This window comes from Haemorhous mexicanus, chromosome 19, assembly GCF_027477595.1.
Source record: "Haemorhous mexicanus isolate bHaeMex1 chromosome 19, bHaeMex1.pri, whole genome shotgun sequence".
In the NCBI taxonomy this organism is placed as follows: Eukaryota; Metazoa; Chordata; class Aves; order Passeriformes; family Fringillidae; genus Haemorhous; species Haemorhous mexicanus.
Genome location: NC_082359.1, coordinates 2064451 through 2075585, shown reverse-complemented (window position 1 = coordinate 2075585; position 11135 = coordinate 2064451). Strand labels below are relative to the sequence as shown.

The following is an 11135-nucleotide window of genomic DNA, read 5'->3' as shown; positions in this document are numbered from 1 at the left end:
ACAGAGGGGTGACACAGGAGTGACACAGGGAGGGACGGATGGGTGATACAGGGGTGACACAGGGAGGGACAGAGGGGTGACACAGGGACAGAGGGGTGACACAGGAGTGACACAGGGACAGAGGGGTGACACAGGGGTGACACAGGGAGGGACAGAGGGGTGACACAGGAGTGACACAGGGAGGGACGGATGGGTGATACAGGGGTGACACAGGGAGTGACAGAGGGGTGACACAGGGACAGAGGGGTGACACAGGAGTGACACAGGGACAGAGGGGTGACACAGGGGTGACACAGGGAGGGACAGAGAGGTGACACAGGGACAGAGGGGTGACACAGGAGTGATACAGGGAGGGACAGAGGGGTGACACAGGAGTGACATAGGGAGGGACAGAGGGGTGACACAGGGACAGAGAGGTGACACAGGAGTGACACAGGGAGGGACAGAGAGGTGACACAGGGCCGGGTGGCTCCGCACCCATCGCTGCCCAGCCCCTCACCTGATGCTGTGCTGCTGCCAGCGCCGGCCCCTGTCACCAGGGGAAGCTGTTTTATTTGATAAAACAAATAAATTTCCCCCGCTTTTCTAAAAACAGCCCTTGCCCTTTTTTCCCTGCCTCCCTCCCCGCCCAGCTCAGGCTGCCTTAGCGACAGGAACGCGCCTGGAGCCCTGCAGTCATTAGTGGCAGTAAACACCCCCCGGCTCCCGAGCCGTGCTCTAGCGGGAACATGAGGGGGCAGAAGCCACCTGGTTGCCAGGAGCCCACGTCCCCGTGTCCCTGCTGCCTGCTGGGGGTGCTGGTTTGGGATTAAACTGGGAATATTCCTTGTGTCACTGCCTCCACCCTCCCTGCAGGATGCAGGGTGGCACGCGGCTGTCCCTGCAGGTGCTGAGGGTGCTGCTGTCACCTCCTGCCCCCCAGCATCCCCATCCCTGCCTCTCCCCCGGCCTGGGATCGGCCCAAGCTGGGCAGCTCCTTCCCCACAGCAGCACCTGGCAGAGGAGAAATCCCAGATTTATGGGGCAGCCAGGATTCCTGGAGGGTTTCTGCTCAGGGAAACGCTCCAGGAGGGATGGATGGACAGACAGAGTGTTTCCCAGCGAGGACTAAAAAGAGAAAGATCTTTTATTACAGATAAAAGCCTCTGATTTTAGATTCTAGATTCTGATTCTAGACTCTGTTTCTAGAGGGCAACCGGGCGGGGCAGAGCCACGGAGCCGGAAGCCGGGGGCCAGGACACGGAGCTGCTGCTGGCTGCTCTTCCTCCTCCTCCTCCTCCTCCTCCTCCTCCTCCTCCTGCCCTCTCAGTAGCAGTGGGCGATGGTGTCCACGTTGAGGAAGCGGACGTGCATCTTGGTCTCGATGTCGATGCCCTGCCACATCTGCCAGGGGCCAGGGCTGAGGGGCCAGGGCACACCCCGCTCCCCGCTGCGCCCATCCCGGTCCCTGGTCCCGCCCCAGCCCCTCCTCCCGGGGACACGGGGGTGTCACCGACCTTAAGGAAGTCCTCGAAGGTGATGCCCTCGTACACCTGGTCCGGGCCCTGCCGCAGTGAGAGGAAACATCGCAGCTGCCCCGGGGTGAAGGGGAGGGGTGGCCCAGGGATGTCCCCTGGGGCTGAGGGACACATCTCCCAGGGGTTCCTGCCCTGTATCCCATGGCCAGCCCCAAAGTGGTTCCCAAACCCCCACGGCTGCGAGGGGCAGCCCTTTCCATAGGCAGTGGGGACGGGGGTCTGTGGGATGCTGTTTGCTGATCCCTCTCTCATGAGAAAACATCACCCTGGGAGCTGCTGCCTGCAAAAAACACCTCCAGCCAAAGCAGCTGTGGCACAGGGGAGTGTCCTGGGAAGCAGGGACACCTTCCAGCCCCGTTTTGACACCAGCAGAGCCCCTCAGAGCAGGAAGAGGCTCCCAGCAGAGGCTCCCACCATTTGTCCCACACAGATGCTGGCTGCCTCCATCATGGCCCCGTCGGCGATGGATCGAGCCGACTCCTTCTCCAGGTGGGGGTTCCCTGACAGCAGCTCCTCCACCACCTGCAAGGCAGAGGCTCAGGCCAGGCCTGGCCAGGGGGGGATGGGACAGGGGGGACCCAACTTTACATTTCTGTACTCCTGCAGCGTGATCTTCCCATCGTGGTCCGAGTCGTACATGTGGAACAGGACTGGGGGGACAGCAGGGGACAGGAGGGGACAGCAGGGTCAGGGCAGCCCCTCCCAGCAGGAGGGGACAGCAGGGTCAGGGCAGCCCCTCCCAGCAGCCCCAAGCCCAGGCTGGCCCTGGGGCAGTCTCACATTTCAGCTTCTCCTTGCGGAAGCGGTCGAGCTGCTCCTCGTCCATGTTCATCTCGATGGGTCTGAAGTAGGACATGATGGTCAGGAAGTCCTCGAAGTTGATCTCCTCTGCCAGCCCGTCCGACTCCTGCCGCAGGTTCCTGGGGGTGCCGAGCCCTCGGTCATTGGGTGTTGCAGTGTGGTTTTATACTTTGTAATACTTTGTAATAGTTCTGGGTTTGTATCCCCGTATCTTTCCCAAGTGGTTTATCGCAGATTGTATCCCTTCCCTTCACCTGTGTAATCCCTTTCCTTCGCTGAGATCACCCCCAAATCCCCACCCTGGCTCTCTGTCAATCACTCAGCATCCCATCCCCTCCCCCTAGAACTTTCGGTCCAGGATGTCGAGTGATTAGCCAGAGGTCAGGGGTCAGCCCCCCAAGTGCCACCCCATACGCTGTCCTAAATGTCCATTCCCCAGTAGCCATCCCTCAGGGTCACTCATTGGTCAGTAAATGCCATCTCCTTTGGCTTTCCACCTCCCTTTAAATGTAACCTTGGCACCTCTCCTGGGGCTCTCGGCAGGAGCCCCCTGAGGTTGTGAGGGCTCCCCGGAGCTCCTGAAATAAATCTTGGATTAACCCCTGCTAAGAGTCGGCCCTTTTATCCTCTGCCGATGTCTCTGGTGTCTCTGCTGCTGCAAAGGCGACCGGCCCGGCTGCCCTCAGCACCCTGGGGGCACCAGAGAGTGTCCCCTGCTCTCTGCCGACCCGGGGCTGGCCGGGGCTCCCGAGGGGCTCCCAGAGGGACAGCGACAATGGGGAACCCCCGGCCCCCGCCCCCAGCACCACCCCCCCAGCAAAGCCCTGGGACTGGCTTTTCCCTGCCGTTCACCTTAAACATCTCATTTCCCACCCGGCTCCACCCCGGCCTTTAGGGAGAAGGTGCTTGCCCTGCCCCAGCCCATTTCCAGAGGATAAATCCTCCCTCCCTGCGTGCCGGGGGCTCTCACCGCTTGTCAAAAAAGGCGTGGACGATTTTGCCCCGGATGGGGTTGAACTCCAGGTCGGGAATGCTGTCAAAGTTCTCCTTGCTGCAAAGGGCACAGAGAGAGCCCGGAGCGTCAGGGAGGTGGGGAGGAGGGGGAAACCTGAGAGCCCCCGAGAGACCCAACCCTTCCTTCCAAAGAGTCATGGAAAAATAAAGAGATTTTGGATAAAAACCCTTTTTTCTTCCAATCAGACTGAGCCCAGGTCCGTGCTCTGGGATTTTGTCCCACCAGGATGGGTCTTGGGGAAGCTCTTGGCATGACCCCGGGGCTCTTTGCATGGCTCCACCTGCCGAGGATTTTGGAGTTTTCCCAGGAAAAAGGCCTCAAGCAGGGCTCACCAAGGAGATCCTGCTGTCCTCCCTCCCCTCGTCTTCATGCTGAGCCCGTGCTGGGCTTTGATCTCTGGGGTTTATAAAGCAAACCAAGAGCCAAGAAATAATCCTGGGGAGCAGAGGGAGCTGGGAGCTCTCCCAATTCCCTGTGCAGCCACTGAGGAGAGGAACAGGAGCACCTGCAACCCCCCTTCCCTCCCCAGAACTGATTTTAAAGCTGGGGGATAGTGAGATGTTTGTCAGGAGTGCCCCTGCTCCCAGGCCAGTGGGTTATTGTGTGCTTTTCCTTGGGATATTTGCAGGGCCATGCTGCAGGAGCTGGCTCAGGGATGCTCAGGGAAGGACTCAGAATCCCAGCCCTGGACCAGCACCTTGGGACAGCCCAGGGAAGGGGGAGATGCTGGGGTGGCCCTGGCAGTGAGACTGGGATTGAAGTGGGGCTGGGATGGCAGTGGGGCTGGGATTGCCCTGGGGCTGGGATTGCAATGGGGCTGGGATTTAAGAGGGTCTGGAATTGCCATGAGATGGGAATTGCAGAAGGGCTGGGATTGCAATGGAATGGAAATTGTAATGGGGCTGGGATTTCAGTGGGGCTAGCATTGCCCCGGGGCTGGCATTGCCCCCCCCTCCCAGGCTGGCATTGCCCCGGGGCTGGCATTGCCCCCCCCCCAGGCTTGCATTGCCCCCCCCCAGGCTGGCATTGCCCCCCTCGCAGGCTGGCATTGCCCCCCCCCAGGCTGGCATTGCCCCGGGGCTGGCATTGCCCCCCCCCCAGGCTGGCATTGCCCCCCCCCAGGCTGGCATTGCCCCGGGGCTGGCATTGCCCCCCCCCCCAGGCTGGCATTGCCCTGGGGCTGGCATTGCCCCGGGGCTGGCATTGCCCCCCCCCAGGCTGGCATTGCCCCCCCCCAGGCTGGCATTGCCCCGGGGCTGGCATTGCCCCGGGCTAGCATTGCCCCCCCCACCCAGGCTGGCATTGCCCCCCCCCAGGCTGGCATTGCCCCGGGGCTGGCATTGCCCCCTCCCAGGCTGGCATTGCCCCGGGGCTGGCATTGCCCCCCCCCAGGCTGGCATTGCCCCCCCCCAGGCTGGCATTGCCCCCCCCCAGGCTGGCATTGCCCCCTCCCGGGCTGGCATTGCCCCGGGGCTGGCATTCCCTACCGGATGGTCAGCTGGTCCTGGCTCAGCTGCTTGAAGCGCCGGTGCAGGTGCTCGATCTGCTCAGATGTGACTGCCAGGGAAAGGAGAGAGGTGACAGGGGCTGAGCCCCGGGGGACCCCTGGGACACCCCTCTGTGCCTGCCCCCACGCCCCCAGCAGTGGGGCAGGGTCCTGGGCACGGCTGTGCCACCCCCATTTCCCCGTGGTGGCTCCGTGCCACCCTGCAGGGTCCCTCTGTGTCCCTGTGCCCGGTGCTGGCTGCCAGCACGGTGCCAAGGGCTGGGTTGTTCCCTGTCCCGGTCTGCAGGGACTTCCCTGGCCCAGCATGGCAGGGAATGGCACAGTGGGATCCCACCCCAGCTCGGGATCCTTGGTGCCAGCCCACTGGAACAGGATTGGCAGTTTTTGGGGTTGGCACCGTGGGCAGAGCTGTGCCCAGGCTGTTCCTCTCCCCCTGCCCCAGCTCTGCCTGGAGCCAGGAGGTTCCTCCATGTCCACAGCCATGGCTGCTGCAGGAAATAACTCTGGGATCAGAAATCCTGACAGCAGCCAGGGAAGAGGAAAGGACACAGAGGGGGCACAGCAGACCCCAAAATCCACTCCTGGCTTTGAAACTGCTGCCACTGCTCAGGGTGAGCCACAAACCACGGGGGTGGGCACTGCCCAGGGATGCCCCAAACCCATCCCTGATCCAGGGTAGGGCTGGAAGGGGGCACCAGCAGCTCCCTTTGAGCCCCCCGAGTGCTGGGGCTCAGCAGCACCTCCCCAGTGCCCTGACCCCCCAGCACAGGTGAGTTCATCCTCCCCCACTGTTCTGCAGGGGCTGTAACCAAGCTCTAACCCCCTAGAGCCTGACTCTTGTGCAAACATTGACAGGAGCCATTCCCAGGAGCCAGGGAAGCTCTGGAGCTGTGTCTCTGTGGGCTGGGGGGTCTGTCTGGGCACCAGCTGGGCCCACAGGCTCCTGCAGCCCTGGCTGGGGCTGGGCACGGGGCAGGGCTGCCCCAGCAGCTGGAAATCAGCCACTCCTGGCATCATGGAGAGACATAAAACCACCTTAAGGGGTTGCAAAGGGTTAATTGCAGCAAGCCAGCAGGGTCAGAGCTGGGCTGAGCTGCCTCCCTCGCTGCCTTTTATGATGTTTAAATAATGTCCTTTGCTTTCCCCACTGCTGCTTCACAGCCTGGAAAGAGCAGCTGCATTGATCAGCGGGGCTGGGCCTCCAGAGCCCTCTGTGCCAGCCTGGGAGCCCCTCTGGGCTGGGCCAGGGGGGCCCTGAGCCTGCCTGGGTCTCTGCAGGATCCCTTCAAAGCCCCTCTACCCCCCCTTGGCCCCCTGGCTCACAGGTGATGCCCAGGCCCCACAGATCCATCCACTGGATGTTTCCTCCCCCAGTCCCTCCTGGCTGCTGCTGTCCCATGGAAACTTTCCCTGCACTTTGCTTTCCAATTTTGGCCCTGCAGAAGTGACCTGTGACCCGTGCTGTGACGCCACCGCTGTCACCATGGGAGCAGCTGGGCCACCGAGCCCTCAGCCTCTGGGGCTGGGTGCACACCCAACAGCTTTGATCTCTCAGAAAAACGTCCCAGGCACCCAGAGCACAAAGAACTGGGCTCCGTGGCTGGGTGCTCATGGCTGGGCTGGCCCTGGGAGGCTGGGGGAGCCTTTTCCTGCCTCTTTCCCCATCCCAGGTGCTCCTCTCAGGGCAGGCAGCTCTCCCAGCATCGCTCTGGCCTCTAAAGGTGGCAGGGCTCGGCTGCTTTCCAGAAAAAAAAGGGAAAATCTGCAGAAAAGGCAAGAGCTTTGCTGGAGGAAGGGCTGGCTCAAGGGCAGCAGAGGCTGCTCGTGTCCCTGAGAAGCATCCTGATGCTGCAGGCCCGTGTCCAAGCACGGCAGCCTCCGCTAATGGGGGAAAAATGGGATTTCAACCAAAGGGAGCCAGCCAGCCTTGCTGCTCCCAGCCTTGTGTGGTTTGTGCTGCTTGAGCAAAGGGAAAGGGGCTCTGGGGGGGCTCAGGGGCTCTAGGGGGGCTCAGGGAGGGCTCAGGCCTCCTGTGGGACCAGCCTGGCTGCAGGGATGGTCACAGCGTCCAGGGAAGAGCCACTTCACCCCGGGGAGACGCTGCTGCAGCTCCGGGATGGAGCACACGGAGGGAGGGAGGGAGGGAGGGGAAGCGCCCCGAGCAGCCCCTCAGGGTGTCCCTCCACGGGGGAGAAGGCAGAGGAATGAGCCTGGGGCACCTCCGGGTGGCTCTGCCCTGTCCCTGCTCCTCCGAGGGCGGCTGCAGCGCCCTGTGCGAGGTCGGAGTGCAGCAGCAAGGCTGTAAATGCCCTTTTTGGCAGCAGCACAGCCCAGGGGGAGCTCTGAGAATACCGCGGGGAGCACAGGACGGGCACCCCAGACATGGCCTGGAGTTGTGGGCTCCCCCTGCCCTCCCTCCTCTGAGATTTTCATGAGATTTTTGGGTGTTGCCCTCGCAAACCCTGCCCTGGCGCTGATCCGCGGGGCACCGGGGAGGAGCCTCCCACGGCAGGTGCTGCCTGCTCCCGAGATGCTGCTGCAGGGTCCCCGGGCCAGGGGGCTCCCCAAAATCCTCCTCCCACCCTGGGCTGCCAGGCTGGCACCCCTCGGGCTCCCCAAGCTCCCGAGTCCGCCCCGGGGGGCTCAGTGGGGTGTGGGGGGCTGAGCCCTCCCTGGAGAGGAGAGGAGAGGATGAAGGGAGATGTGATCCCAGGAGCAGCAGCAGCACTGGGGACAGTCACCGGGCCCTCTCGGCCCCCACAGACCCTTTGGCCGTGGGCAGAGCCCCTCCTCAGCCCTCCCTCCACCGCAGCGGCTCAGCAGGGCCGGAGCTGGAGGATCCAGGTGGGAGCTCCCCGATCCCCGCGTCCGGAGCTGCCGCGTCCTGGAGCGGTGACACTTCCCAGGACGGACACGGCCACCCCGTCCCTCCCTGCCCCTGGGCCGTGTCCCTGCCCCTTTCCCTGCTGGTCCCTCGATCCCAAAGCAGCCCCGGAACAGCCCCGGGGTGTCACGGCCCGGTGGCTCCGGGGCAGAGCAGCCCTGCGGGGACAATGCCCTGCCCGGTGGCGCGCTGGGCACAGCCCGGCTGGGGCTCGCACGTGTGGCCGCTCGACGCCCTGGCTCGCGGGCTGGTGGCAGCGGGGACACGGCTGCACGGCCAGGGTGACATGCTGGCACCCTCTGGTGACAGTCCTACACCCTCCCCTCTTATCGCCTGTCCCCTCCCCCGCCCCATCCCCCGGTGTCACATCCTGCTCTCCCCCGGCCCAGGTGACACCTCCGCGCCCTCCCGAGTGACATTCCCTGCATGCTCCCCGCGGGTCACACGACACGTCCTGCATCCCCTGCCCTGCTCGAGCGTCACCTCCCGCAGCCCCCCGGCCACCCAGGTGACATTTCCCGTGCGCCCTCCCTCCCTTGCCGGGTGGCACCTCCCGCACCCCCCGCGGGTGACACGGCCCGCACAGTCCCCCCTCCCCGGGTGACACGTCCCGCGCACCCCGCGGGTGATGTGTCCCCTGCGGGGCCGGACCCCGGTGTCCCCTCCGGCGGCGGGGCCGGGGGCTCGGGGCGGGGTGGGATGAGCTGGGGCCGTGCCCGCGGGTCCCCGGTACTCACAGCCCGTCCTGTCCGCCAGCTCCCGCATCTCGGCGGGCACGGAGTGCGCGGAGCCCATCCCGGGCCGTGCCGGGAGCGCCGCCGCGGGCGCTGCACCGGAGCCGCCGCCGCTTTTAAGGGCGGGCGCGGCGGGGAGGCGGCGGCGGCGCGGCGGCCCCGGGTCCCTGCGCGCCCCCGCCCAGAGGCAGCGCCGGGCCGCGGGGGTGGGACCCTCGGGGAGCGGGGACAGCCCCGGCAGCGGCTGCTGGCACCGGGAGCCCCCGGCTGCGCCCCCCGAGAAGGGCACTGAGCTGCCCCGGGTATCCCCGTGCGGGAACGGGGCCGGGGTCTCCCCACGGACGCCCCGCGGCAGCTCCCACCTGAACCCCCAGCTGCCCCAGCCTTGGCACTGCCCGGGCTGTGCCCCCTGGGCGGGCAGGGACAAAGGGGGACACCCAGACGTGACCCCCGCCCCATGACGGGGGCGCTTCCCAGGAGGCAGCTTCGGCAGCTCGGGGGTTCTGTGCCCATCTCCCGCTGCCAGACTGGCACTGGCAGGGACACGTCACCCTCGCACGGGCACAGGGAAGAGCAGAGCCGTGCCAGGAGTGCAGGCAGAGGTTTGGGAGCAGCTCAAACAGCACAGCACACCGGCGGTAGGTAGCAAGTCAGTGTTGTTTATTTGTTTAAAGCCAAATATAAACAGGAAAGGAATGAAATCATTTCCAGCCTCCAGCTGTCCAGGAAAATACCTGTTTATAAATAAAAACGGAGAAAGGAGAGATGTCCCCATCTTGCAACCTCAGCTGTCAGTGTCAGGGGCCCTGGCGCTCAGGGCTCCTCACCCTCCATTCCTGGGCCAGCAGTTTCCCATCCAATGTGGAATTTTGCCCAGCCCAGGCACTTCCAGGCGGGAGGAGGAGAGCAGGAGGTGGGAAATAAATGCAGCACTCTGTCCCTGCCAACAGTCCCCGTGTCCCCCGTGGGGGAAGAGCCAGCAGGGAGGCAGGCAGGGCCCTCAGAGCTGGGATATCCCTGGAGATGCCCAGAATGGGTCAGGAGAGCACCTGGAGCCAGCTGGTGTGCAGGTGGAGGTGGCCTGGAAGGGACCAGGAGATCCCAGGGACCCTTCTCCAGCCCAGAGCAGCCCTTTCCTCCTCATCCTCCTGCCCCCACAGCTCTCCCTGGCCCCAGGCAGGGCTGGCTGGTCTGGACGTTCCTGGGGCTTGGTTTTCCTGCAAAGACTGGAGACAAGCCCCCGTGGTTTGCCAGAGGCCTCAGTGCCTGCCCTCGGCTGTGCCAGGCTGCTCTCAGTGTCTCTGTGTGCCAGGATGGCTCCAAAGGGGTGGGAAGGGCTTCCCCAGAGGATCCAGGAGCTGTCCCTCCCTGTCCCTTGGCGGCTGGAGGGCACCAGCAGCTCCTCAGCCTGGCCCGGAGCAGCAGCACACCCAGAGCTTGGCCTGCAAGGGTGGAGAAACTTCCCGGGGATGCTGCTGCCCCCAGGAGTGTCTGGGAATGGCACTGGCCAGGGATGGCACTGCCCGGGAGTGGCACTGCCCGGGAATGGCACTGCCCGGGAATGGCACTGCCCGGGAGTGGCATTGCCCGGGAGTGGCACTGCCCAGGAGTGGCACTGCCTGAACACCCCTGAGTGCCAGCACCCAGTGGCAAAGCCTGGAACCAGCCCTGGCTTTCCTCACCATTCAGACAGAGCACTCCTTCCTTCCGCCCCTTCCCAGGCTCCTCTTGCCCCATTCCGGATTTTTCCCTTCATCCCCTGGATTTTCACATGGCAGCACCAGGGCTGTTCTGTCCCCAGGACGGGTGGCTGTGACATGGGAAGGGAAGGGAGAGCAGGGCATGAACTCAGGGAATTCAGCCCCTGCCCCCAAGGACTGTGGCACTGCACAGGAGAGACCTGGCCTGGCTTTGCCCCTGCTGGGAGAGAGGGGAGGCAATTCCACCTTCTCCAGAAAGCCACAGAAACCTTCCTGGGAGAGCTCCACAAAGACAGGACAGGACAAATCCCCATGGACAGCATCAGCACCACCTTTAACATGGACACATGGACCCAGACATCACCACAGACACAAGGAGCTTTTGGGATCCACTGCTGTCCCCTTGGGGAAAAGGTGACAGTGCCTGCCCTGCCAGGAGGGGAGGGGCACAGGCAAACCCCAAATGTCACCCCACCATCCCACAGAGGTGTTCCCACATTGCTGGGCTGTGGATGTGCAGCCTGTGGGAACCCAGGTGCATTCCAAGAGGCTGTTCCAGGACGGACACAGAGGTATCCTGGGGGGTTCCAGCTCTCCTGACCACCCTGGATGCTGGGCTGAGGCCTCCCACAGCAGGAGGTGCTCACAGGGGAGTTTCTCCTCCCCAAGACCAGACTCCACCCAGGGCAAGCAGCACTGGAGGCAGTGGGGACACCCATCCCTAATGGGAGACCAGGGGAACTCACCATTCCCTTTGGGTTTGTCTCAAATCCCAAAACCTGACTTGGCCCCTGGGCTGAGGTTGTGTGGAAAACACATTGAATCAATCTTTCCAAGTTTTCAGCCCAATCTTTCCAAATTTGGCACCTCCAAGGCTGTGTTGGTGCTCTGGGTGACCCAACACCCACAGCCCAGGTGTGGATGTGGGCAGACCCCAGAGCAGGCAGGGCTGCCTGAGGTCACAGTTCCTCCAAAAA

General features: G+C 63.9%; 1 protein-coding gene across 2 annotated transcripts; it reads right to left on the bottom strand.

The window, feature by feature from the left end:
* Nucleotides 1–1108: 1108 nt before the first annotated feature.
* On the bottom strand, nt 1109–9012 carry TESC (tescalcin). 2 transcript variants are annotated; one of them, XM_059863096.1, is made up of 8 exons: nt 8821–9012; nt 4821–4890; nt 3289–3369; nt 2298–2437; nt 2106–2167; nt 1932–2039; nt 1497–1544; nt 1109–1383 (listed from the first exon to the last, which is right to left on the bottom strand). In XM_059863096.1, exons 1-8 carry the CDS (start codon nt 8969–8971, stop codon nt 1306–1308), a joined length of 738 nt encoding a protein of 245 aa, XP_059719079.1. In that variant the 5' UTR covers nt 8972–9012; the 3' UTR covers nt 1109–1305. The 2 variants fall into 2 exon arrangements, with proteins under 2 accessions (XP_059719079.1, XP_059719080.1); XM_059863097.1 differs by lacking the exon at nt 8821–9012 and adding an exon at nt 8462–8619.
* Nucleotides 9013–11135: the final 2123 nt, after the last annotated feature.

Excerpts from the sequence above, each read along its gene's own strand:
- TESC (XM_059863096.1), bottom strand. The coding sequence starts at position 8,971 with ATGGGCACAGAACCCCCGAGCTGCCGAAGCTGCCTCCTGGGAAGCGCC. Across the intron at positions 2,040-2,105 it reads CGCTGCAGGAGTACAGAAAT|GTGGTGGAGGAGCTGCTGTC; the intron begins GTAAAGTTGGGT and ends TCTGCCTTGCAG. Across the intron at positions 1,384-1,496 it reads CCTTCGAGGACTTCCTTAAG|ATGTGGCAGGGCATCGACAT; the intron begins GTCGGTGACACC and ends GGCCCCTGGCAG.